The sequence below is a fragment of the Macaca nemestrina genome, chromosome 20 (assembly GCF_043159975.1).
Source record: "Macaca nemestrina isolate mMacNem1 chromosome 20, mMacNem.hap1, whole genome shotgun sequence".
In the NCBI taxonomy this organism is placed as follows: Eukaryota; Metazoa; Chordata; class Mammalia; order Primates; family Cercopithecidae; genus Macaca; species Macaca nemestrina.
Genome location: NC_092144.1, coordinates 60364951 through 60391312, shown reverse-complemented (window position 1 = coordinate 60391312; position 26362 = coordinate 60364951). Strand labels below are relative to the sequence as shown.

Sequence of the window (26362 nt, the reverse complement as noted above, 5' to 3'; positions counted from 1 at the left end):
GAGAGGAGATGGGTCGGAAGCAGGTAACTGGGTGGATGGAGCAGTAGTTGGACATGGCATTGGCTGGGTATTAGCGCTGGTTGGGGGAGAGGCTGTATGTGGGTGGTTGGGGTGGTTGAACAGATGGGGTGGCAGATGGATGGATGAATGGTTTGTTTGGTGGATGGAGGATGTATGATTGGGTATAGCAACAGGTCAACAGGATATGTGTGTGGGTTAATGGGTCATGGCAGGTTAACAGGTTGGGGAATAGGAAGATGGTTTTGTGGGAGGAAGATGGTTTGGCTGGCAGGAGAGACTGGTAGAAATACTGAGTGGCAGGCGGGTGGGGAGACACTGAGCAGTGGAAGGGTGGGGGAGACAGAGTGGTGGGTGGGGAGACGCCTTGCTGACCTTCTTGCTGCCTGTACACACCATGGCATACCCCAGCTGGACCAGCACCCTGTGGCCTTCCGTGTGACAATACCTGCTTGGCCAGCTGTCTCCGCCTCTCTTCACCAGCCTCATCACGGCCCTGCAGGTCACGCTCGTGCTGAGTCTTGAGAGCCTGCACAGTCACCTCCAGACGCAGCTTGGCATCCTCGGCTGCCGTCAGCTCATCCTCCAGTTCCATCACCTGTGCTCGCAGATCATTGGCTGCCTGTTCTGCCACCCGGCAGGCTCGTTCCAGCTCATGCACCTGGTGGGGAGGGAGAGTGGCTGCTGGGCACTTGGGTCACTGAGGCAGAGGAGGTTAGGGGAAGCTTTGATGGAGGATGGGGAGGTGGCAAGTCAGTGTGCCCATCCTAGTTTGTTCATTCATCCATTCAAAATCTACTGAGCGACTCCTTCCTAGGTGTCTCATTCAGCATCATCCCAAAATGTATTTCATGAATAACTGATGCTTCATAATTCTATCAGCTGAAGCACTTCAAAGTCTAATACAAGCATCTGTTAGGTCAGCTGACTCTCACTCATGGTGGATTATTCCCTCTGAGTTTTGTAATTTTGCATTGTGAGCTCACTCACTGGGAATTCATCCTCAGGAATCCTGTGTGAATGGGTCGAAGGCAGGTAGCTCCACGGTCATCAGTGCTGGTGTCTGCCAGACTCCCCAGGGTGTCACCAACCTACTATCTACTTGTATTGGGTTTTCTGGGAAGGTCCCCGATCTTTCAGGGAGGTATGAATTAAAACCCCAAACACTGTGAAAATGGAGCTGGGCTTATGAATTTTCAGAGACTCCCCCTTCACTCCTCTCCTTACTTAACGATCACCTCCTCAGGGAAGCCTCTCTTGACCCATCAGGGCCTCTCTGCTACCCATGCTCCTGGCACTGGGGCCCCTCTCGTATCTAGCCCTAGTCACAGTGGTCATTTGACATTTGCTTAGGTGGCTTTTTGTGCAACACCCGCCTCCTGCACTGGACTGTGAGATCCACAGAGAAGGGCCTATGTCTGTGGATCACCACTGCCCACATGATACTCATTACAATTCTGCTCACTGACAGTTTCTACTTTCAGTCCTTGGAATGGGCCCTCTAGCCTCCCTTCCTGTTTGGTAGTTGCCAATTAATTTTGTTTACTTGAAGGGATCAAACTTTCTTCCCATCAACATCCTGTTTCCCACAGGGGCCCTTGGAGTCACTACAAATAACGACATTTAAGGGACAGACCTTAACGGCTCAAGTAAGAGCCAGGTTTTAGCTCCATTATCCCTAGGGCCGCAGGCCAGGTCTGTGTCAGGGAGAGAGGGCTCTCTCCAGGCCTGGCTAAAAGAAAAATCAGATCAACGTCTAAGTGTGTGGAGAAGATAAAGCCCTCATCCACTGGACTCCTAGAAGCGCATTGGTGGGAAAATAAAGAAATAAGGATGTCGAGATGGCGTCTGTTCAGGAGCTCAACAAATTCTGCCAGTGCCTCCCATCATTAGTGAGGGTGACCTGTGTCCCTGGGTGTGATCCATAAATGTATTTAGAGGATGAATGAAGGAAGGATGGAGTGGAGGATGTGGCGGGTCATTTTGACCCCTTGGAAGGCTGGGACACTGGCTGGGTGAGGAGAGCCTGGGAGCAGCCTTGGGGCACCACCCTACAGGCCCTGGAGGGATATATGAGTTCAGGGAAGACAGAGGCTTGGTGGGAGAGTCTGTGTGTGCTCAGTGGGGTTGGCGGCAGGCAAAGTGGGAGTCCTCAAACTGTGTGTGCATGTGTGTGGGTGTTGTGTATGTATGCATGCACATAGTCATGTCTGGGGAGTGGTTCTCAGGCTGTGTGTTGTAGTAAATTGTCTTCATGTTCTCTGAGCATTCACACATATGTGTGGTGAGTAGTTTTCTCATGCTGTATGTGTACATATGCACATGAATATGTGTATTTAATGGAAAATTCTCAGCAAGGTGCAATGGCTCATGCCTGTAATCCCAATGCTTTGGGAGGCCGAAGTGGGAAGATTGTTTGAGCCTAGAAGTTCAGGACCAGCCTGGGCAACACAGCAAGACCCCATCTCCACAAAAAATTTTTTAAAAGCCACGTATGGTGGAATGCACCTATAGTCCCTGCTACTTGGGAGGCTGAGGCAGGAGGACTGCTTGAGCCTAGGAGCCTGAGGTTGTAATGTGCCATGATTGCACCACTGCCCTCCAGCCTGGGCAACAGAGCAAGACCTTATCTCAAAAATAAAATAAAACAAAACAAAAAACAAACAAAAACAAGTAATAGAAGATTCTCCTCATATCCCATGTACACAAATGTGAGCATGTGTGCTTTGTGAGCAGCTCTCATGTTCTGTGTGTGAACACATGTGCTGGATGGAAGATTCTCCTCACGCTCCGTGAACGTCTACACAAAGACCTACCTCTGGTGAATGGCTCTCCTTACTTTCTGTGCGTGTGCATGAGCACACATATTTGGTGGAAGTGTCTCTTCACACTGTGTGTGTGTATCTGTGTGTGTGTATATGAACGCAAATGTTTGGTGAACAGTCCTCCTCTGGTTCTTTTTTTTTTTTTTTTGAGACAGAGTCTCGCTCTGTCACCCAGGCTGGAGTGCAGTGGAATGATCTTGGCTCACTGCAACCTCTGCCTCCTGAATTCAAGTGATTCTCCTGCTTCAGCCTCCCAAGTAGCTGGGATTACAGGCATGCACCAGGATGCCTGGCTAATTTTTGTATTTTTTTTTTTTTTTTTTTTTTTTTTTGAGACAGAGTCTCGCTCTGTCGCCCAGGCTGGAGTGCAGTGGCGCGATCTCGGCTCACTGCAAGCTCCGCCTCCCGGGTTCACACCATTCTCCTGCCTCAGCCTCCCGAGTAGCTGGGACTACAGGCGCCCACAACCGCGCCCGGCTAATTTTTTGTATTTTTAGTAGAGATGGGGTTTCACCGTGGTCTCGATCTCCTGACCTTGTGATCCGCCCGCCTCGGCCTCCCAAAGTGCTGGGATTACAGGCGTGAGCCACCGCGCCCGGCCAATTTTTGTATTTTTAGTAGAGATGGGGTTTCACCATGTTGGCCAGGCTGGTCTCAAACTCCTGACCTCAGGTGATCCACCCGCCTTGGCCTCCCAAAGTGCTGGAGTGCTGGGATTATAGGAGTGAGCCACCGTGCCCGGCCCTCTTGTTCTCTTTGTGCGTGAATATATGACTTTGATGGCTGGTTGTTTTCATGTTCTATGTGTGAAAGCATACATGCCTGTATGTGTCTTCCCCTCACCCAGTGTGTCCCGGGGAGTGGGGGCCCTGCTCACGCTCTTGCCGACATCATCCTTGCTGCTCAGCAGTGCCTCCAGCTCAGCCCGCAGCGCCCGGTTCTGCCGCTCCAGCTCCTCACGTGCCTCCTGCTCCTCCTCCAGTGCCCGTGTCAGTGACAGGGCCCGAGCCTCACGCTCCCGGCCCTCTGCCTCGGCCCGCTCACGTTCCTCCACTGCCCGAAGTACAGCTGCCTTCTCCTCTGCCAGAAGCTTCCAGTTTGAGGGAGATGGGGTGGGGGGAAATAGATTAGCTGAAAGGAGTGTACAAGGGAACGGGAAGAGGGAGCAGCCAGGAACAGAGAAAGAGAGAGAAAGAGACAGACAAAGGCAGAGACACAAGAGGGAGGTAGAGGGATTAAAGTTGCAACCGTGTCCCAAACCAGCTCAACTCTTGAATGGATCAAACTGATCAGTCCCTAACTCTCTATGCTCAACAGAAGAAAGGGTATTCCTTCCTGTTAAGAGTGGCAGTAGAAAATGAACTTCAACCTTTACTGTTTTTTTAAGACACAGTAATTGGCAAACAAACTTATAAAACATGCAAAGAAAAGAGAACAGGACTCATGGTGAAGAGAAAAATCAGTCCATACAAACAGACCCACAGATGACCTACATATTGGAATGTGCACACAAGGACTTCATGATGAGTTTCAGAACGAGGCAGATATAATGGGTGAAGAGGCAGAGTTATTTCAGGAGAGATTTGAAACTGTAAAACAGAACCACATAGAAATGCTAGAATTGAAAAATGAAATAGCTGAAATAAAAAAGTCATTGGATGAAATTAGTAGCTGACTGGACACATCAGAAGAATCAGTAAACTTGAAAACAGGTCAATAGAAATTATCCAAACAGAGCAAAGAAAGAAAGAAAGAAGATTGTAACAAAAATTAATGGAACTTTAACAACCTGAAAAAAGTACCAAGCAGTCATACATACATGCATTTGAGTCCTAGAAGGGTAAAGAAAAAGTAAAGAAAAGTAAAACTGCCTTTGTTCACAGAAAACATGATCATCTATGTGGAAAATCCAACGAAATATATAAAAACTCTGTTAGCACTAATAAGTGAGTTTAGCCAAGATTGTGGGATACAAGATCAATATACAAAAATCTATTGTGTTTCTACATATTAGCAATAAAATATGGAAATGAAAGTAACATCACTCAAAATAGCCATAAAACCATGAAATACTTAGAAATACATCTGGCAAAAGATGTCAAAGATGTACACTGAAAACTAAAAAACATTTCTAAGGTATTTCAATGGACATATATACCATCTTCCTCAGTGAGAAAACTCAACATTGTTACGACGTCAATTCTTCCCAAACTGATGTATAGATTCAACACAGTTCCAAATCGGAAGGCTTTTTGTTTTGGGGTAGAAATTGACAAACTGATTCTAAAATACATATGAAAATGCAAAGGAACTAGAAGCGGCAAAACAACTTCAAATAAGAAGAAAAGGCTGGTGCAGTGGCTCATGCTTGTAATCCCAGCATTTTGGGAGGCTAAGGCGGGCAGATCACCTGAGGTCAAGAGTTCAAGACCAGCTGGCCAACATGGTGAAACCCCGTCTCTACTAAAAATACAAAAATTAGCCAGGTGTGGTGGCACACACCTGTAATTCCAGCTACTTGGGAGGCTGAGGTGGGAGAACTGCTTGAACCTGGGAAGCAGAGGTTGCAGTGAGCCAAGATCACACCACTGCACTCCAGCCTGGGCAACAAGAGCAAAACTCTGCTTCAAAAAAAAAAGAAGAAGAAAAATGACTTTCAATAGATATGCAAAAACAAGTCAGTGGAGAACAAACAAACGGTGTTGGAATACTTGGATATCTATATTCACAAAAATTAACATGGAGCATGATAGCATCATATATAAAAATTAACTCAGAATGGATCACAGACCTAAATGTAAACTTTTAACTGGAAGACTGCCAGAAAAAAAACAGGATAGGCCAGGTGCAGTGGCTCATGCCTGTAATCCCAGTACTTTGGGAGGCTGAGGCAGATGGACCACGAGGTTAGGAGTTTGAGACCAGACTGGCCAACATAGTGAAACCCTGTCTCTCCTAAAAATACAAAAAAAAAAAAAAAAATTTTAGCAGGGTGTGGTAGCATGTGTCTGTAATCCCAGCTACTTGGGAGGCTGAGATAGGAGAAATTGCTTGACCCAGGCAGGCAGAGGTTGCAGTGAGCTGAGATTGTGCCACTGCACTCCAGCCTGGGCAACAGTGCAAGACTCTGTCTCAAAAAAAAAAAAAAAAAAGAAAAAGAAAAAGAAAAAAAACAGGATAAAACCTTTGTGACCTTGAGTTAGGCAAATTCTTATATACAATACCAAAAGCACAATCCATAAAATAACAAATTGATAAATTGGACAAAATTAAAAACTTCTGTTCTTTGAAAGACTAACAGAATGGAAAGACAAGCCACAGACTGGACAAAAATATTTGCAGAGCATATATCTGATAAAGAACTCGCATTCAGAATATATAAAGAACTTTCTTTTCTTTTGAGATGGAGTTTCACTTTTGTTGACCAGGCTGGAGTGCAATGGCGCGATCTCGGCTCACCGCAACCTCCGCCTCCCAGGTTCAAGCGATTCTTCTACCTCAGCCTCCCAAGCAGCTGAGACTACAGGCACGCGCCACCATGCCTGGCTAATTTTGTATTTTTAGCAGAGATGGGGTTTCTGCATGTTGGTCAGGCTGGTCTCAAACTCCTGACCTCAGGTGATCCATCCGCCTTGGCCTCCCAAAGTGCTGGGATTACAGGCACGAGCCCACCATGCCTGGCCCGTAAAGAATTTTCAAAATTCAATAATAGGAAAACAAACAACCTAATTAACAAATAGGCAAAAGATCTGAACAGATGCTTCAGCAAATAAGATATGTGGATGGCAAATAAGCGTATGAAAAGATGCTCAACATCATTGGTCATTAGGGAAATGTTAATTAAAACCACCTTTGAGAAAGACTAAGGCTTTATCCGTAATAGTTCCAAACTGGAAAAAACCCAAATGTTCATCGAAAGGTTAATGAATATCAAAATGTGGCTGATCTATACCACAGGAATAATACTGAGCAGCAAAAAATGGAATACATTACTGATATGCAAAAATATGGATGGATCTCAAAATAATTACTTTGAGGCTAGGTGCGGTAGCTCACTCCTGTAATCCCAGCACTTTGGGAGGCCGAGATGGGTGGATCACTTGAAGCCAGGAGTTCGAGACCAGCCTTGCCAACATGGCGAAACCTCGTCTCTACTAAAAACACAAAAATTAGCCAGGCATGGTAGTGCACACCCGTAATCCCAGCTACTTGGAAGGCTGAGGCATGAGAATTGCTTGAACCCGGGAGGTGGAAGGTTGCAGTGAGCTGAGATCGTGCCACTGCACTCTAGCCTTGGTGACACAGCAAGACTTTGTCTCAAAAAAAAAAAATTTTTTTTTTTTGAGTAAAATAAGCCCATCCCAAAAGAGATTTATGTGAAAATAATTTATATAAAATTCTAGAAGATGCAAAAAATTAATAAGGCCTCAATGACCTGTAGAAGAGTATTATAACCTAACCACATGTATTTGGAGTCCAAGAAGAAGGGGAAGGAGAGAGAGTGAGAGATAAAAATATTTGAAGAAATAATGGCTGAAATTTTCCACATTTGATCAAAAACATCAGCCCACAGCTACAGGAAGCACGGTGAATCTAAAGCAGGATAAATACAAAAAACCCACAGCTGGGCATATCATAGTCAAACTGCTAAAAACCAAGCATAAAGAGAGAAATCGTAAGTCAGCCAGAAAAACATATTGCACCACCTACAGGGAAATGACAATTTTTTTAATTTTTAAATTTTTTATTTTTATTTTTTTGAGATGGAGTCTTGCTCTGTCGCCCAGGCTGGAGTGCAGTAGAGCGATCTCGGCTCACTGCAACCTCCACCTCCCAGGTTCAAGCAATTCTCCTGCCTCATCCTCCTGAGTAGCTGGGACTACAGGCGCCCACCATGGTGCCCAGCTCATTTTTTGTATTTTAGTATAGACGGGGTTTCACCGTGTTGCCCAGGCTGGTCGTGAACTCCTGAGCTCAGGCAATCCGCCCGCCTTGGCCTCCCAAAGTGCTGGGATTACAGGCATGAGCCACTGTGCCCGGCCTCACACTGCATTTTCTAAATGAATAAAATAAAGCACAGAGAGGTTGAGCAATTTGCCCAAGCCACACAGCCATCAAGAGGCCGAGTTGGGATCTGAACCTCCGGATTGCCTGATCTGAGCTCTCTGAGGTTCTGTGATTTCTATTTCATCCTCAGGCTGCCAGATGCTTGGTGTTATTGCCATTTTCTAGACGGGTGAACTGAAGCTGAGATGGAAAAAGCAACTTGCCTGAGTTACCCAGTGAATCAGCAGAAGTGAGATGAGTTATTTGATTTAATTCTCATAAGCAATCTCTGGGGTACTGAAGGTATTCGTACATTTTGTCATCCAAAAACCAGGGCAGCTTTGAAAGTAAATGTGGGTGCTACGATGACTTATGCTGTGACAAGAGGCGTGAATCAGGACAGAGGGATGTCCTATTTTACAGAGGCCCAGAGCAAAGAAGGGTCTTGCTTCCTGGTCCACTACAACTGCCTAGTTGAGCCGTGACGGATTACTGGTTCCTCACAATGACCACGGGAAGCCTAGATGGACTTGCTGATTCCCCAGCTGGGGGAACTGAGGTGCCCCACCTGGTCGAACTTGCGCTGCTTCTTCTCCAGGGTGCTCACAAGCTGCCGCTGCTGCTCCAGGTCCATGGTGGCGTCGTCCAGCTCCTGCTGCAGCCGGCGGCGGCCCCGCTCCAGCCGATCCACGGTCTCTGTCTTTTCTGCCAGGCGCTGGGTCAGGGCCTCAGCCTCACGGGCTGCCCGGCGCCGTGCCTCCTCCCCTGCCTCCAGTGCCCCTGCCTCCTCCTCCTGGCGCCGCCGCCACTCGGAGAGCTGAGGGGAGGAGAGAGAGGGTGGTTGGTGGTCACAGCCGTGAGTGACCAAGGTGTGAGCTGGTGGTGCTCCATTTCCAGGATGAAGAGACTGAGGCCTGAAGAGGGAAAAGGGTCACTCTGCTGGGCTCTTCTGCCTCTGAGTGGCATGAAGTTGTGAGTACTATGAGCCCTAGTTCTTCCAGGGAATTAAAACGACTCCCTCCAAGACGCAGAGATGAATCAGACCTGGAGTTTTTCCTGGGGAGCCCCTCGTCTGCTGGGGGAGACACAGCGTCACAGCCAGGGTGATAGGGGTTAAGGTAGCAGTATGGGAGCTATGGAAGTCCACAGGAAGGGCTCAGAATCTGTTTAGAACATTCAGGAGAAACTTCCTGAAGGAGGACCATTTGAGATGGGTCTTGAAGTATGCATAGGAGTTTGCCAGTTGAAGGATATCTGCAGGCAAGCACCATCACTCATTCATTCAATAAGCATTTCTCCAAGCCTACCATACATGAGGCTCTATATTGGGCTGTGCTACAGACCTGGATCTAACTCTAATGGGATTCTAGTTTGCAAGGGCTCTCAGTCTGGTGGGGAGACTCATGGGCAGAGAAAGTCCCAGCCCGAGGTGACTGGAGTTGGGACAGAGGAGAAAGAGAAGAGGGGTCAGGAAACTTCCCACAGGGGAGCCTAATGCTAAGTCTGGAAAAATAAAAGGGTTTTTTCAAATAAAATAGGAAAGTAGTGACAGAGATGAATACAGCTAAAGACACAGGAAGGACCAGAGATCGCAGGGCCTCAAATGCCCAACTAAGAGGCATGGACTTTGTCTAGGGGTACTGGGGAGGCATGGGAGAGCTGTGAGCAGGGGAGGGACAGGGTCAGCTCCAGGTGAAGAAAGAAGCTCTGGGGCTGTGTAGGGGATGAGCTGTTAGGGGAGAGGTCGGAGGCCCAGAGGCCAAGAGGAGGATCTAGGTGGGAGAGGACGGTGCTGGAGCTGGGACAAGGGATGAGGCTGAGAGTCAGGGGGCAGGAGAGCCAGGGCTGGGCACAGGCTGTGGGGGGTAAAGGGGAGTCAGAGATGAGAAAGGCACCCATGGGTCTGGCCTATGAGAAGGTGGGCAGCGTGGCCGTCCCTGAGCTGGGGAACCCAGGAGAAGCAGTGGGGCGGGCTGTGCCTCCCTGAAGGTCTTACGTAGGGCTGCTCACCTGGGCCTGGGTGGTCTGCAGTTCACGGCCTGCCCGCTCCCTGGTGGCTGCCTCCTCTTCCAGCTGCTCACGCAGCCCGGCTGCCTCAGCCTCCATGGCTCGCACCCGGGACCCCAAGGCCAATTTCGCCCTGGTCTCCTCCTGCAGGAGCTCCTGTAAATGGAGGAGACGGCAATGTCAGGTGTGGTCGGGAGGAAAGGAGGGAAGGGTGACGGTGGAGCCGAAGGGCAGGCAGGGTCACCTGGGCGTCGTGCAGCTGGGCTTCTGTGCTGCTCAGCTCCTTGCTAAGACGGATGGCTTTGGACTCAGCCTCGTTCAGCGCCCCAGACACATTCTCCAGTTCAGCCTGCAGGGAAGGGACAGGGGAATGAAGCCCTCTATAATCGTGGCTTCCACTCAGCGACCCCATGTGCCTCAAATCCCTCCCACACTGGCGGGAATGTAAAAAGGTGCAGCTGCCATGGAGAACAGTCTGGCAGGTCCTCAGATGCTTAAACACAGGGTTCCCACATGACCCGACAATTCCGCTCCTAGGTGTACACCCCACTTACCTGGGCTCGCTGCAGCTTCTCAGCAGCCTCCGCTCGTGCCCTCTCCCCGTCACCAGCCCGGCCCTGCACCTCCTGCAGCTGTGACTCCAGGCGGCGCCTCCGCTGCTCACCCTCCTGACGTGCAGTCTGCAGGCTGCTCAGTTCCGCCCGCAGCTCGGACACCTCGGCCTCCAGGGCCAGCCGCGTCTTCTCCCACGCACCTTTGCCCTGGTGTGGGAAGGAGATGACCAAAGATCTGTGAGGCCTTTCCTGGACCAGGCCAGGCACACTCCCCTCTCAGGGCCTTCACACTGGCTGTTCCCTCTGCCTGGAACACACTTCTCCCAATGCACAAATAGTGCACCCCTCCCTCCCTCATTTTTTAAATTTATTTTTTATTTATTTATTTTTTTTGAGACAGTGCTTCACTCTTGCTGCCCAAGCTGGAATACAATGGCGTGATCTTTGCTCACTGCAACCTCTGCCTCCCAGGTTCAAGCGATTCTCCTGTCTCAGCCTCCCAAGTAGCTGGGATTACAGGTGCCCGCCACCACATCCAGCTAATTTTTTGTGTTTTTAGTAGAGACGGGGTTTCGCCATGTTGGCCAGGCTGGTCTTGAACTCACGACCTCAGGTGATCCACTTGCCTCAGCCTCCCAAACTGCTGGGATTACAGCTGTGAGCCACCATGCCTGGCCCATTTTTGTTTGTTTGTTTGCTTGTTTGTTTTTTGAGATGGAGTCTTACTCTGTCACCCAGGCTGGAGTGCAATGGCGCAATCTCGGCTCACTGCAACCTCTGCTTCTTGGGTTCAAGTGATTCTCCTGCCTCAGCCTCTCGAGTAGCTGGGACTACAGGAGTGTACACCACCACGCCCAGCTAATTTTTGTATTTTTAGTAGAGGTGGGGTTTCACCATGTTGCCCAGGCTGGTCTTGAACTCCTAGCCTCAAGTGATCTGCCTGCCTCAGCCTCCCAAAGTTACAGGCATGAGCCACCGTGCCTGGCCACTCCCTCAGTTTTTTACCCTGATGTCACCTTCTCACAGAATACCTCCGCAGCCTCTCTACTTAAAAACTCACCCGCCTTAGAATTCTGATCCCCTTTTTCTGTTCATTACGGCCCCATAGCACTTATCACCCCGATATAAACTGAAGGTATTTATATCGTTTACTCTCTGCCTCTCTCACTAAAAGGAAAGCTCCACAAGGGAAGGCAGTGCTGGTTGTTGGGTTCATGGCTGGTTTTCCAGCAATGCTCCTGGAATATAGTCCACACCGTATTCATGCTTGCTGAATGAAAGCTGCACATGAATGCGTGAGGAAAGGAGCCCAGAGAGATGAGATGGCCTAGAACCAGCCAGAGGTACCTCCTCCAAACCCCCGTCCTGCCCTGCCCTCCCTGTGGCTCCTCCGCCCTGTCCCCCTGCCCCAACCCACCCTCCGGGCCTGCTCCAGCTGCTCCGCCAGCTCCCCCAGGGCCTGGCCGTGGCGCTGCCTCAGCTCCTGCACTGCCGCTTCGTGGATGCGAGTCTCCTCCTCCAGAGTCTTCTTCAGCGCCGTCACCTCCTGTTCCCTCTTGGACCTTTATTGGGGGAAGGGAGAGGGGAAGAGAATTTCAGAGCAGAGGAAGGCAGGGGCTTTGGGGGAGCTGGTTGTTTCTCCTTTCCATGTTTCCTAAAAACATGAGAGCCTCATGTAATGCTCCCCAGGAGATCTGGGTGGTGACACTGTGGAAGGAGTGTGGCTTTAAAGGTGAACTCCTATTCACCTTTCAAAACCCTTATCCAAAAGGCCCTTCCTCAGGAAAGTCTTCCTGGATTTCCCATAGACTTGGTTTAGGGGTCTTCAGTTAGCACCCACAATGCCCTGTGTCGCTCCACTAAAGCACCCCTTGTTCCGGGTTGAAATTGTCTGTGCCTGAATCTGCCTCCCCTGAGACTGGAAATTCCCAAGGGTAACACCTGGGTCTGATCCATCTCTGTCCCCAGCTTGACCAGGCTGGGCCTAGAGCCGGTGGTTCAAGAACAGCCGAACTGTAAGCCTCTGTAAGGACAGAGACTTTGCACCTAAGTCCTTCCCCCAGCCCTGCACGTGCACACGCTGTGACAGCGGCTGCCCCCGGGCCTCACCGGAGCTCCTGCTGTGCGTTGGTGGAGTCCAGCGTGTCCTCCAGCTCGCTCCGCAGTGCCTCCAGCTCCTCGCCCAGGTCCCGGCGCTGCTTCTCCGCCTTGGTCCTGGCCACGCGCTCGGCCTCCAGGTCCTCCTGGGCCTCGGCCAGAGCTGCTTGAGCCTCCCGCAGGGATTTCAGCAGCTGGGCCCGGGCCCCACCTTCGTCTTCTGCCCTGGGGGTGACAAGAACCATGGAGTTGGTACAGGGGCAGGCAAGGGCGAGGCAATGATTTCTGGGGACAGAGAGGCTGGATGTGGGCTTTGGGGGTGGCCAGTCCCAGGTTCCAATCCTATCTCTGCCACTGGGTACTTGACTCCAGTACTAATTTAATTTTTTTGAGACAGGGTCTTTCTCTGTTACCCAGGCTGGAGTGCAGTGGTGCAGTCATGGCTTACTGCAGCCTCAAATTCCTGGGCTCAAGTGATCCTCCTACCACAGCATCTCATGTAGCTGAGACCACAGTTGTGGTCCATCACGCCTGGCTAATTTTTCCTTTTCCCCAAAGACACGGGGTCTTACTATCTTGCCCAGGGCTGGTCTCGAACTCCTGGCCTCAAGCCAGGAGGTGGTTCTATCCTCCCACCTCAGCCTTACAAAGTGCTGAGATTGCAGGAGTGAGCCACTTCGCCCAGTTTGACTCATTTCGAACCTCAGTTTTCTTAGCTGTAAAGTGGGAATGACAGCAACAGTAATCGTAGGAGACACTTACTTAGTAAGTTCCTGCTTCATGCCAGTGCTTTACTTGTATCACCTCATTTAACGTTCCTGCCAAATGAAGAAACTGAGGCCCAGCACAGAGAAAGCACTTGCCGAGGTTACCCAGTTCGTGACTGGCTGGGTTGCCCCGGAGTCCCTCCTCGTAACTCTTACAGGGATGTGGCTTCCTGTCCCTTCATGCAGTGTCATTGCAAAGAGAAGCTGGATCCGGGGGCTGCATCAACTAGGACCTGGGGGTTAATGGCTCAGGGAGCCACACAGACCTGGCTCAGTATCCTCTCCTGGCCCCCTGCTCCGGCAAGTGACTTAAGAAGGGCAGGGTCCTGGTTTGTGGGAGAACATGACAATGAACACTCCCCTTTACCAGGGTTGCTGGGGGGATGACGATAAAAATAAAGCACAAAGGCCGGGCGCGGTGGCTCACGCCTGTAATCCCAGCACTTTGGGAGGCCGAGGCGGGCGGATCACAAGGTCAGGAGATCGAGACCACGGTGAAACCCCGTCTCTACTAAAAATACAAAAAAATTAGCCGGGCGCGGTGGCGGGCGCCTGTAGTCCCAGCTACTCAGGAGGCTGAGGCAGGAGAATGGCGTGAACCCAGGAGGCGGAGCTTGTAGTGAGCCGAGATCGCGCCACTGCACTCCAGCCTGGGCGACAGAGCGAGACTCCATCTCAAAAAAAAACAAAAAAACAAACAAACAAAAAAAAATAAAGCACAAAAAGGCCACATGTTGTATGAAATATCTAGAATAGGCAAATTCTATTTAGACAGAAAGTGGATCAGAGGCTGCCAGTGTGGGGAGAAGGAGGGATGGGGAGTGACTGCTTTTTTTTTTTTTTTTTTTTGAGAGAGGATCTCGTTCTGTCACCGAGACCAGAGTGCAGTGGCTCCCTGCAGCCTCGACTTCCCAGGTTCAAATGATCCTCCCACCTCAGCCCTCTAAGTGGCTGGGACTACAAGCACACGCCACCATGCTTGGCTAATCTTTTTAAGTTTTTGGTGGAGACAGGGTCTCGTTATATTGCCCAGGCTGGTCTTGAATTCCTGGGCTCAGGTGACCCTCCCGCCTCCTCCTCTCAGAGTGCTGGATTATGGCGTGAGTCACTGTGCCTGGTCGTGATTGCTTAATACATACAGGGTTTCCTTTTGGGGTGATAAAAATATTCTGGAGGCTGGCACAGTGGCTCATGCCTGTAATCCCAGCACTTTGGGAGGCTGAGACAGGTGGATCACCTGAGGTCAGGAGTTCGAGACCAGCCTGGCCAACATAGTGAAACCCCGTCCTTGCTAAAAATACAAAAATTAGCTGGGTGTGGTGGTGGGCACCTGTAGTCCCAGCTACTTGGGAGGCTGAAGCAGGAGAATTGCTTGAACCCAGGAGGCAGAGGATGTAGTGAGCCAAGATCACGCCACTGCACTCCAGGCTGGGCGACAGGGCAAGACTCCATCTCAATAAAAGGGAAACTGTTCTAGAACTAGATAGAGGTGATGGTTACACAGCATTGTGAATGGGCAAAATCTACTGAATTGTACATTTAAAAAATGGTTACTTTTATGTGAATTTCACCTCAGTAAAAAAAAAAAAAAAAAAAAAAAAAAAAAATTAGCAAGAGTAATAAAAGCAGTAACAGAAACATCTGGCATTTATTGAGGGCTCAGGGTATGCCAAGCGTCTGAGGAGCACTTTCTTCCTTAACCCTCACACTAACCCTAGGAGTAGCATCTATAATTACCCCATTTTATAGATGAAAAAACTGAGGCTAGAGAGGTGACGTGACTTGGGTGAGGTCACATGACTAGAAAGGGGAGAAGCCAGGATTCCAACCCAGAAGTCAGACTCAAAGATGTGTGTTCACGGCCAGGTGCAGTGCCTCACGCCTATAATCCCAGCACTTTGGGAGGCCGAGACAAGTGGATCACCTGGGGTCAGGAGTTTGAGACCAGCCTGGGCAACGTGGTGAAACCCCATCTCCACTAAAAATACAAAACTTGCTGGGCATGTTGGCGGGGGCCTGTAATCCCAGTTACTTGGGAGGCTGAGGCATGAGAATCACTTGAACCTGGGTGGCGGAGGTGGCAGTGACCAAGATCACACCACTGCACTCCAGTCTGGGCAGCAGAACAAGACTCCATCTTAAAAAAAATTGTGTGTATATATATATATATGTTCTTAACTACACACACACACACACACACACACACACACACACCATGTTCCACCAACTCTAAGATGCACAGCTTTTCACATTTTAACATCTCTGAAATGGAGCTGTACTTGTAATCAGATAGGGGGTCTTAGATTGCATGAACACTGCGCATAAAAAGCATCTGAAATACTAAGCACCACATCTGGCATACAGTAGGAGCTCAATTATTGTGAACGAGTGTAAATATAATTATTATGATTCCTAACATAGGCCACTTGTCAAATCTCCGCTGATTCTGGGCTGTTTGGTGTGGCGAGGCCAAGAAGGGGAAGAGGAAGAAATAGCTTTGTTTTTTTTGAGACGTCGTCTTGCTCTGTCGCCAGGCTAGAGTGCAGTGGTGTGATCTCGGCTCACTGCAACCTCTGCCTCCCGGGTTCAAGCGATTCTCGTGCTTAAGCTTCCTGAGTAGCTGGAATTACAGGTGCCTGCCACCACACCCAGCTAATTTTTGTATTTTTAGTAGAGACGGGGTTTCGCCACGTTAGCCAGGCTGGTCTCAAACTCCCGACCTCAAGTGATCCACCTGCCTTGGCCTCCCAAAGTGCTGGGATTACAGGTATGAACCACTGTAACTGGCCTAGAAATAGCATTTTCTTGTTCCGTTTGTGCACTGTTATGCAAGTTACCAGACACATAGAGTCTCGTTTCGCTTTTCGCTTAAGCTAGTGGGCCTGGAACTCTTACTATCTTCATTTGACAGAAGGGGACACTGAGGTGTGGAGGGGATGTGGCTTGTCTGTGGCTGGTGAGTGGCTCCACCGGGGTTTGTACCCAGGAGCTTCTGACTTGGGCACCCCATGCTTGCCCCACCAAGCCCGCCCCACCCTGCACCTGGCCAGGGCAGCCTGCAGCTCCTCCTCCTTGCGGCCCAGCTGGGCCCGCAGCTCCTCTGCCCGCTGTTGCTGCTCCACCATCTGCTCCTGCAGCTCCGAGCTCTCCCCGTCCAGCCTCCGCTTCAGCTTCTCCAGCTCCTGGCGACCCTTCTCCTCCTTCCGTAGGCGGTCTGGAGGCAGGGTTGGGGGCCGTGCATGAGGACTCCAGGCCTGCGCACTCAGCCGCTCCCACAGAGACCACAGGCCCCCAGCCACATATAAGGCTAAGTTCAGCACCTCCCTTAATACCTTCTCCTCCTCCCACCTTCCCCATCTATCTCAGGGACTCTCCCCACAATGTTGTCCTAGACCCTCGGCCAGACACCTACACACTGTCCTCTCCTCCTCATCCCCACTGACAGCCCGTGCCTCCTGCCTCTGACTCTCTCTGCCCTGTGTCCACAGCCCTGCCTCTCCCTGTGCCTCTTCCCTTCTGTTTCTGATTCTAAGTCAACAGGAAGGGACAGGGAGACAAAAGCGTGTCTGAAACAGACAGACAGTGAAGCAGTCAGATGGGAAGAAAGTAGGATAACCCAAGACACCACGGAGAGAAAGGGAGTTGGATTTAGAGATGCATGAAGAACTCAAGAGCTGGGAGGACACTCAATCTGCCCTGAGCTTTCCTTCCTATCCCATTTAGCAGACACAGCCACGGAGGCCCTGGAGCACGTGGGGCTTGCCTGAAGTCCCCCATCAGAGCACACACAGACCCCTACAGCTCCCCACTGGTTGGGCAGGAGCTCACCCTCCATGTCTGCGATTGTGGCCTCATACTTGAGCCGTAGCTTATTGAGGCTCTTGACCTTCTCCTCTTCCTCAGCTGCCTGGGATGAGAACTCGGACAGGCGATCTTCTAGCAGCTTCCGCTCCTGAGGGGTGGGGTGGGGTGGGGGGCAGTCAGGAACCAGGCCAGGAGCAGCCCCTACCTGATCTGCAGCTTCTGGTGTTGTTCTCATCTATGTTTCTGCTCCTCTTCACCCTTCTCTGACCTTCCTCCCCCTACACCTCCCTCTTCTTCCCATTCCCTGGGGTCTATAGACCCATCCCACCCCCACCAGCTCACACCTGAGAAGTGCAGTGTGGTAACCCCCACGGTTTGAAGTTCACCATTCATTAACGCACCAACGCACCCGCTCCCCACTTTCCCTGCTGCCCTCAGGCCCCCAACCTTGCTCAGCTTGGAGTTCTGGTCTTCCAGGAGCAGCAGGTCCTCTTCAAATTTCTTCATTTTTGCCTCGGTCGTCACCTTCTCCAGCTGCAGCTTCTGCCGTGCCCCCTCCTCAGCCTCAAGGTGGGCCTCTAGCTCCTGGGGAGGGGAGGCAGGAGGAGTGAGGATACATGGGCCAACAGATGGAGCGTGATGGGAAGGATGGGGACGGGGATAGTCTGTGGATCCCCGGGGTGGTTCAGAGAGGTGCATACCCTGGGTGAGGCTGGGAAGGATAAAACCTTTATTGGCTTTCCCATTTCATTCATTAGCTCAACAAGCATTTATTGAGTGCCTAGTGTATGCCAGGCACAGTTCTAGGCACTGAGGATGGGGAAAAAGTGCCTGGCCTTCCGCAGTGAGAGATGACCACACCACTGCACTGAAGTCTGGGTAACAGAGCGAGATCTTGCCTCTGAAAAAAAATGGACACCTATCCTTGTGGAAATCACTTTCTTATGTGGGGATTAGGGGTACAGATTATAAACAACAAACATAGTAAATAGGTTGGGTGTGGTGGCTCACGGTGTTATCCCAGCAATTTGGAAGGCTGAGGCGGGTGGATCACCTGAGGTCAGGAGTTCGAGACCAGCCTAGCCAACATACTGAAACACTGTCTCTACTAAAAACAAAAAAATTAGCTGGGTGTGGTGGCACACGCCTGTAATCCCAGATACTGCTGCAGAGGTTGAGGCAGGAGAATTGCTTGAGCCTAGGAGACGGAGGTTGCAGTGAGCTGAGATGGCGCCACTGCACTCCAGCCTGGGCGACAGAGTGAGACTCTGTCTCGAAAAAACAAAAAACCAAAAAACACTACTGAGCCCTTGAAAGGTGGCTGATGTGGACTAATGAACTGAATTTTCTGTCTTATTTAATTTTACTTATTTTAAATTTAAAACGAGACACCCAATCACTGAAAAGCTTTTTAAGCATGTTTGGAACAATTTGGCCACGTGAATCTAGTTTTTATAAACTGCAGAAATTATGAAATTGAAATACAGATCAAGTATTTCCAATGAGAATTTAGCATCTGAATTGAGATGTGCTGTATTGTAAAATACACACTAGATTTTGAAGAGGAACCATCAGGGCAGCCTGCCGGGGAATGAAGCCAGGAGATGGAGAGAGGGGGAGTACTGAGGACATTGCCTGAATGCCTGGATCCAGCCATGCCTGAAGCTGAGGACAGCACTTGGGCGCCTGGATCCAGCCATGCCTGAAGCTGAATATATCACTTGGATGTCTGAATCCACCCATACACGAAGCTCACACATTCTAGGGTCTCCCGTGATCTGAATCAAAAATGTATACTTTTTGCAAATTCACTTAGAACTGAGTTTTCTACAAATTCGTGGCCCAAAGACGCATGGTTTGCAGAAGCAAAGGTGGATGGTGTACACAGAGGGGTCTGGAGGGTGGCCTGGTGGGCATGCAGGGGGCCAGACCTGTATGTGCTGCTGCAGCCTCTTCTTCTCGGTTTGCAGCTGACGACTGCACTCCTCCTCCTCGCCCACGCGAGCCTCCAGCTCTGACACCACCAGCTCCAGCTCCTGCTTGCGGGCTGCCAGCCTCCCCCGCGTCTCCTCGGCCTCTGCACACAGTTCTGCCTCTGCTCGCAATTGCTCTGCCAGGCGGGTGCGCTCCTCTTCCAGCTGGGGAGTATGTGGGAAGTTAGTGGTCAGCAGGCAGGGCTCCCAGGGCAACCTGCACCAGGTGCCTGCTGCTGCCTTGTAACTTGCTTTGGCCTTTAAGGCCTCCAGGGCAGGACTGAGGGGTGAGAGGACACAGTGTCCCCACCTCCTCCCCCTCAGGTCCCCGTCTCAGGATGAGCCCACATCCCCCTAATCACTAAGTCAGAATCCTGGGGATGTCCTTCTCCCTCACCTCTCACAGTCATCAGCCTGCATCCCTGCTCTCTCTGGCCCCTCCTCTCTGTCCCTACAGCCCCAACAGGCTCAGGTGTGCCTTCTCTTACCTGTCTCTCTCCAGACTCCTCCCCAGCCTCCCCCCTGAGCCTCCCAGCCTCCAGCCTTTCCCCTTCCAGTCCATCCTTCAAATAACCCCTGAAGGGTCTTTCTACCATCTCACATTTTATTTAATACTTCCATACTTAGAAATGTAACCACAGAAAATAATGCAGAAAAGGCAAACAGAAAAATGCTCAAGAAGGGGTTTGTTCTAGTATTATTATTATTATTTTTTTTGAGACGGAGTCTCACTCTGTCACCCAGGCTGGAGTGCAGCGACGCCATCTCGGCTCACTGCAACAGCCACCTCCTAAGTAGCTGGGATTACAGGCGTGCGCCACCACACCCGGCTAAGTTTTGCATTTTTAGTAGAGACGGGGTTTCACCATGTTGACCAGAGTGGTCTTGAACTCCTGATCTCAGATGATCTGCCCGCGTCAGCCTCCCAAATGTTCTAGCATTATTTTAAGATAGCCAAACACTGGAAACAGTTATAAGTCCACCGCCTGCATACCATAGCCCTCAGCCACAGCTGAGGCCCCTGCCCCCATATCCTGCAGCCTAGCTCCATTCTGGCTCTGCAGGACTCTCCCACCCCATCCCTACCCGGCCCATACCCTGGCTACACCCCCAGGGCCCTGCTCCCTGCACGTCACGATTCAACCAAACTAAACAGCCCCAATCCCCGCCAGGCCTCAGTACACCTTAGCTTCGCTCCCATCCTCCCGACAGCCATGCCGGGGCACAGACTGGCTCAGCCGGAAGCCCCGCCCCTCACTCCTGGCTCCACCCATGCGACACAGCCCCGCCCCCAAGACACGCTCCCACGCCCTGCCCCCGCCCCCTCACCTGTGCCACTCGGCCCTGGAGCTCCCCAACTTCGCGGGCGCTCTGCTGCTGCAGCTCCTGCACTTTCTGCAGCTCCTGGGCCCGTGCCTGTAGCACCTCATCCTGCCGCGTCACCTGCAGCAGTGGCTTCACCTAGGTGGAGGTGAAAGAGGATGCAATGGCTGACTTCCAAGGTGCGAGGCCACCTGACCCAGGAGCCAAGGCCTCATACTCTTGGTCGGGTCTGAGTTTCTGGGTTCAAATCCCATCTCCTCCACCTATTAGCTGTGTGTCCCCGCCTTGGCAACAGTCCTTGGTCACAGGCCTAGAACACTGACAGGTACAGGTAAGCACCCTAAATACACTATTGATCTATCTAATGTATCTGGCTGGCTAAAGGATCCCTCCATATCCAAGAGGCACTGTGGACTGTGGCCGCTGCTATTCTGTGGAACAGTCTTTCTTTCTTTCCTTCCTTCTTTCTTTTTCTTTTTTTTTTTTTTTGAGACGGAGTCTGGCTCTGTCGCCCAGGCTGGAGTGCAGTGGCGCGATCTCGGCTCACTGCAAGCTCCGCCTCCCGGGTTCACGCCATTCTCCTGCCTCAGCCTCCCGAGTAGCTGGGACTACAGGCGCTCACAACCGCGCCCAGCTAATTTTTTGTATTTTTAGTAGAGACGGGGTTTCACCGTGGTCTCGATCTCCTGACCTTGTGATCCACTCGCCTCGGCCTCCCAAAGTGCTGGGATTACAGGCGTGAGCCACCGCGCCCGGCCTTTTTTTTTTTTTTTTTTTTTTTTTGATGGAGTCTTGCTATCTCGCCAGGCTGCAGTGCAATGGAGTGCGATCTCAGCTCACTGCAACCTCTGCCTCCCAGGTTCAAGCGATTCTCCTGCCTCAGCCTTCCGAGTAGCTGGGATTACAGGCATGCACCACCATGTCTGGCTAATTTTTGTGTTTTCAGTAGAGAGGGTTTCGACATATTGGCCAGGCTGGTCTCAAACTCCCGACCTCAGATAATCCACCTGCCTCAGCCTCCCAAAGTGTTGGGATATAGGCATGAGCCACCGTGCCTGGCCAAGGGCCAGTGTTTCTTAAGCCTATTAGTCCAAGATCCTTAGTGAGAGATGAGCTTTACATGGCATGATTCAGGCTGCAGTGACAGAGGTACACACAGTACTGAAACAAAAATTTCACAAAAGCTCGTTCCCCTTGCTAAGTGAGATCCGCTCTGATAAATTCTGTTCTATCATATTCTACTCCGTTCTACACAAGTCTACTTGATTCTTTTCCTCTCCACCCAATTCTGTATCCATTCTATTCTCTTCTTTTCTGCCCCAACTCCTAGCATCTTTCACAGGAATCATTCACATTTCTGAACTGATGCCAATCAAATCCTACTTGACCCCAACCCCCAACACCTAAGGTAGGCAAACTTTTTCTTCAAGGGCCAGCCAGGAAATATTTGAGACTTTACAGGCCACCCTGGCTCTGTTTATTTATTATTTATTTATTATTATTATTTTTTTGAGACAGAGCCTTGCTCTGTCACCCAGGCTGGAGTGCAGTGGTGCAATCTTGGCTCACTGCAACCTTCACCTTCCGGGTTCAAGTGATTCACCTGCCTCAGCCTCCCGAGTAGCTGGGATTATAGGCGCCCACCACCACATCCAGCTAACTGTTGTATTTTTAGTAGTGATGGGGTTTCAGCATATTGGCCAGGCTGGGCTTGAACCCCTGACCTCAAGTGATCCACCCACCTTGGCCTCCCAAACTGCTGGGATTACAGGCATATGCCTCCATGCCTGGCCAGTTTTTTTTTTTTTTTTTTTTTTGAGGTGGAGTCTCGCTCTGTCACCCAGGCTGGAGTGCAGTGGCACGATCTCGGCTCACTGCAAGCTCCGCCTCCCGGGTTCACGCCATTCTCCTGCCTCAGCCTCCCGAGTAGCTGGGACTACACGCGCCCACCACCACGTCCGGCTAATTTTTTTTTTTTTTATTTTTAGTAGAGATAGGGTTTCACCATGTTAGTCAGGATGGTCTCGATCTCCTGTCCTTGTGATCCGCCCGTCTCGGCCTCCCAAAGTGCTGGGATTACAGGCATGAGCCACTGCGCCCAGCCCCAGGTTTTAATTTTTATTTCTTTTTCTGAGACAGGGTCTCACTCTTGTCACCCAAGCTGGAGTGCAGTGATATGACCGTGGCTTACTGTAGCCTCATACTCCTGGGCTTAAGCAATGCTTCCTCCCAAGTAGCTAGGACTACAGATGTGCACCAGTACACCCAGTTATTTATTTATTTATTTTTTGTAGAGACGAGGAGCTCACTTTGCTGCCCAGGCTGGTCTCGAACCCTTGGGCTCAAGTGATGCTCCTGCCTTGGCTTCCCGAAGTGCAGGGATTACAGGTGTGAGCCACTACCCTCAGCTTCTGGCTGTTTTCCTACTCCACTCAGCTGTTGTAGCTCAGATGCAGCTGCAGACACCACGCTAAGGAAAGGGCTTTTGCAAAAGCAGCCATCAGGCCCAAACCTCCCTCCATTCTCCTCTCTCCTCTCCAGTTTCCCCCTGGGGAAACACCCAGTCCCCGAGCTCCACAGCGCATGGCGACCTGGCTTTGCACCCTCTGCTTTGGGTAGGGATGTGATGCCAGCCTGGCTCATCTGATCCCTACTAACTGGCTCTGGGATGGTCACATGACTCCAGCTGGGCCAATGAGCATGAAACCTGGGAATCTGGCTGGAGCTCTGTGATAAGACAGACCAGGCTGGCCAAGGTGGTTGGGGGTAAGACTCCATCTGCTGGGGGGCCCTGTGTGGAAAGCCTCTGTTGGTGATCATCACAGAGGAAAGCCAAGTGGGAGACGTAGAACACTGGGTACTGACGTCACCATTTGGACCCTTGTGCAGTAAAGGGCTAACTCAGCAGGCCTGGGTTGTCCAAACCCCGCACATTCCTAAGAAAGTTCTGGCCCTTGATGGGCTCCTGGGAGGTAACCTCTAAGTCCTTGGAATGTCCCGTCTGATAAGAGTGCCTTGGTTTACCTGGGGCCTTGGGCCACCCTGGATAGTCTATGCTAACAGTGGGATCTGTGGTGGGGGCCTTGGGCCACATGGCATCAGTTTGACTCTGGAGGGGCTGGAGACTGAGTAAGTGAGGTCACCGTGTGTGACCTTGTCCATGCCTGTGTGACCAGCCCCAGGAAAAACGCTGAACATCAAGGTTCAGGTGAGCTTCCCTGGTTGGCAATACCCCATGCATGTTATCATACTTCATTGCTGGGAAAAGCTAAGTGTTGTCCACACGACTCCACTGGGAGAGAACAGTTGTAGGCTCATGCTTGGTCTCTCCAAGACAGATATGCACTTTTTTTTTTATTACTATTTAACCTTTACTCTTTTCTCTTTTCTTCTTTCTTCCTTCCTTTCTCCCTTCCTTCCTTCCTTCCTTCCTTTCCTTCCTTCCTTCCTTCCTTCCTCTCTTTCTCTCTTTCTCTCTTTCTTTCTTTCTTCAGAGTCTTGCTCTGTTGCCCAGCAAGTAGTGTCACAATCTTGGTTCACTGCAACCTCCACCTCCTAGGTTTCAGTGATTCTCCGACCTCAGCCTCCCAAGTAGCTGGGACTACAGGCATGCGCCACCATGCCCGGCTAATTTTTGTATCTTTAGTAGAGACGGGGTTTCACCATATTGGCCAGGCTGGTCTCGAACTCCTGACCTCAAGTGATCCGCCCCCCTCGGCCTCTCAAACTGCTGGGATTACAGGTGTGAGCCACCGCACCCGGCACCTTTGCTGTTTTCAATCTGTTTCTTTGTATTGTGATAAACTGTAGCTGTGAGTACAACAGCTTTTCTAAGTTCTGTGAGTCCTTCCAGAAAATCCTTGAACCCTTAAATCCTTGCGGACCCCTGGATCCAGGTGCAGCCCACATTGTCTTGAATCTTTGATCCATGTTGTTTTGAGTCAGATTTTTCTTGTTGCTTCCTAACTAAAGATTCCCAGCTAGCAAAGGATGGGCCGACTGGCCCCGTTTTACTGATGGAGAAAACTGAGGCACACATGGAGGAAGTCACTTGTCAAGCAGAGCAAGCCCCAAGGCCCTATCCTCTCCCTGCTCAGGCCACCTCCCCAGGCTGCCCTCACCTTGGTAAACAGCCGCCACCACTGCCAGTGTCTCAGCTTGAGGTAGGCTGCGCAGTTCCGCTGCATCACCCTCAGGGCACTCTGCTGCTGCTGGCGCTTCTGGAAGGCCCTGGGTGGGGAAACGGGTGAGGAGCAGAGTGGGGGCTCAGCTCCTCCAGGTGCCATCCCCTTAGCAAGAGAGCCAAGCTCCTTTCTTTTTTCTTTTCTTTTTTTCTTTCTTTCTTTCTTTTTTTTTTTTTTTTTTGAGACAGAGTCTTGCTCTGTTGCCTAGGCTGGAGTGCAAGGGCACGATCTCAGTTCACTGCAACCTCCACCTCCCAGGTTCAAGCGATTCTCCTGCCTCAGCCTCCCAAGTAGCTGGGATTACAGGTGCGTGCCACAACACTGGGCTAATTTTTGTATTTTTAGCAGAGATGGGGTTTCACCATGTTGGCTAGGCTGCTCTCGAACTCCCGACCTCAAGTGACCTACTCGCCTCGGCCTCCCAAAGTGCTGGGATTACAGGCGTGAGCCACCACGCCTGACCAAGCCAAGCTCCTTTCACTTAGCCATCATAAAATGCCTACTGTGGGCTGGGCGCGGTGGCTCAAGCCTGTAATCCCAGCACTTTGGGAGGCCGAGACGGGCGGATCACGAGGTCAGGAGATCGAGACCATCCTGGCTAACACGGTGAAACCCCATCTCTACTAAAAAATACAAAAAACTAGCCGGGCGAGGTGGCGGGCGCCTGTAGTCCCAGCTACTCAGGAGGCTGAGGCAGGAGAATGGCGGGAACCTGGGAGGCGGAGCTTGCAGTGAGCTGAGATCCGGCCACTGCACTCCAGCCTCGGCGACAGAGCGAGACTCCGTCTCAAAAAAAATAAATAAATAAAAATAAAAATAAAATGCCTACTGTGTGCAGGCATTCGTATTACTTTTAGACCTGTGTTCTGGCCGTTCGCCCCCCTGCCCCTGATTCTTTCTGCCCTGTCCCATGGCCCCAGCCCCTCTGCCTAGCCTCCTTCTCCAGCCTCTCCTGTCCGCCCATCCCGGCATGCGTCCAGAGGGTCTTTCTACACCCAGGGCTGACCCATCCCGCCCCTGCTCACAGCCCTTCATGGCTCCCTAGCTCCTCTGGACGAGGCCCCACTCAGCCTGGTGTTTGGGCCATCCTTTCCTGCCACTCTATTCTTTGAGGCTTTTTTTTTTTTTCCCCAATACAGTCTCACTCTGTCACCCAGGCTGGAGTGCCGTGGCATGATCTTGGCTCACTGCAATCTCTGCCTCCTGAGTTCTCCTGCCTCAGCTTCCCGAGTATCTGGGATTACGGCTAATTGTTGTATTTTTAGTAGAGACGGGGTTTCACCATGTTGGCCAGGCTTGTCTCAAATTCCTGACCTCAAGTGATCCACCCGCCTCGGCCTCCCAAAGTGCTGGGATTACAGGTGTGAGCCGCTGCGCCCGGCCTCTCTGAGCCACTTCTAAGGAGGAAGGAGAGTCTCCCGCAAACGCCCTGTATTCCTGAAGCACGCCAGGATCTTGCACTGTTGGACCTTTGCACAAGCTTCCTCCTGCCCTGAGCGCCTTTGCCATTTTCCTTCATCCACCTGGTGGTCCGGAGTGGCCTGGGGCAGTCACGGCCTGCAGCAGGGCCTCCTTGCTGCACCTCTATGGCCCCCAGCAAAGCAGGTCTCACCTGGGACTGGGATTCTGTGCCCATGCAAGTCTCACCTCCAGACTGGAGCCCCTCGAGGGAACGGGCAGGGAGAGCGGACAGCTTGACCCGGGTTGCCCCGGGCTTTCTCTGTGTTAGCACTGGAAGTCCTGCACCCTGGGAAACCCTGTCCC

The 26362-nt window shown here is 51.2% G+C and overlaps 1 protein-coding gene across 10 annotated transcripts in view; it reads right to left on the bottom strand.

Annotated features, from left to right (window-relative positions):
* The window catches only part of LOC105497163 (myosin heavy chain 14), a 148991-nt gene that overhangs the window by 25117 nt on the left and 97512 nt on the right, over positions 1-26362 (bottom strand). For all 10 annotated transcript variants that reach the window (XM_071087521.1, XM_071087523.1, XM_071087524.1 and 7 more), the window contains 14 exons: positions 24536-24644; positions 20421-20552; positions 19050-19256; positions 17566-17703; positions 17143-17266; positions 16357-16528; positions 12560-12772; positions 11868-12012; positions 10451-10657; positions 10141-10245; positions 9900-10052; positions 8458-8706; positions 3721-3933; positions 467-679 (listed from right to left, as the gene is read on the bottom strand). In XM_071087521.1, coding sequence (XP_070943622.1) covers positions 467-679; positions 3721-3933; positions 8458-8706; positions 9900-10052; positions 10141-10245; positions 10451-10657; positions 11868-12012; positions 12560-12772; positions 16357-16528; positions 17143-17266; positions 17566-17703; positions 19050-19256; positions 20421-20552; positions 24536-24644 — 2380 coding nt within the window. The remainder of the gene's footprint in view (positions 1-466; positions 680-3720; positions 3934-8457; positions 8707-9899; positions 10053-10140; positions 10246-10450; positions 10658-11867; positions 12013-12559; positions 12773-16356; positions 16529-17142; positions 17267-17565; positions 17704-19049; positions 19257-20420; positions 20553-24535; positions 24645-26362) is intronic.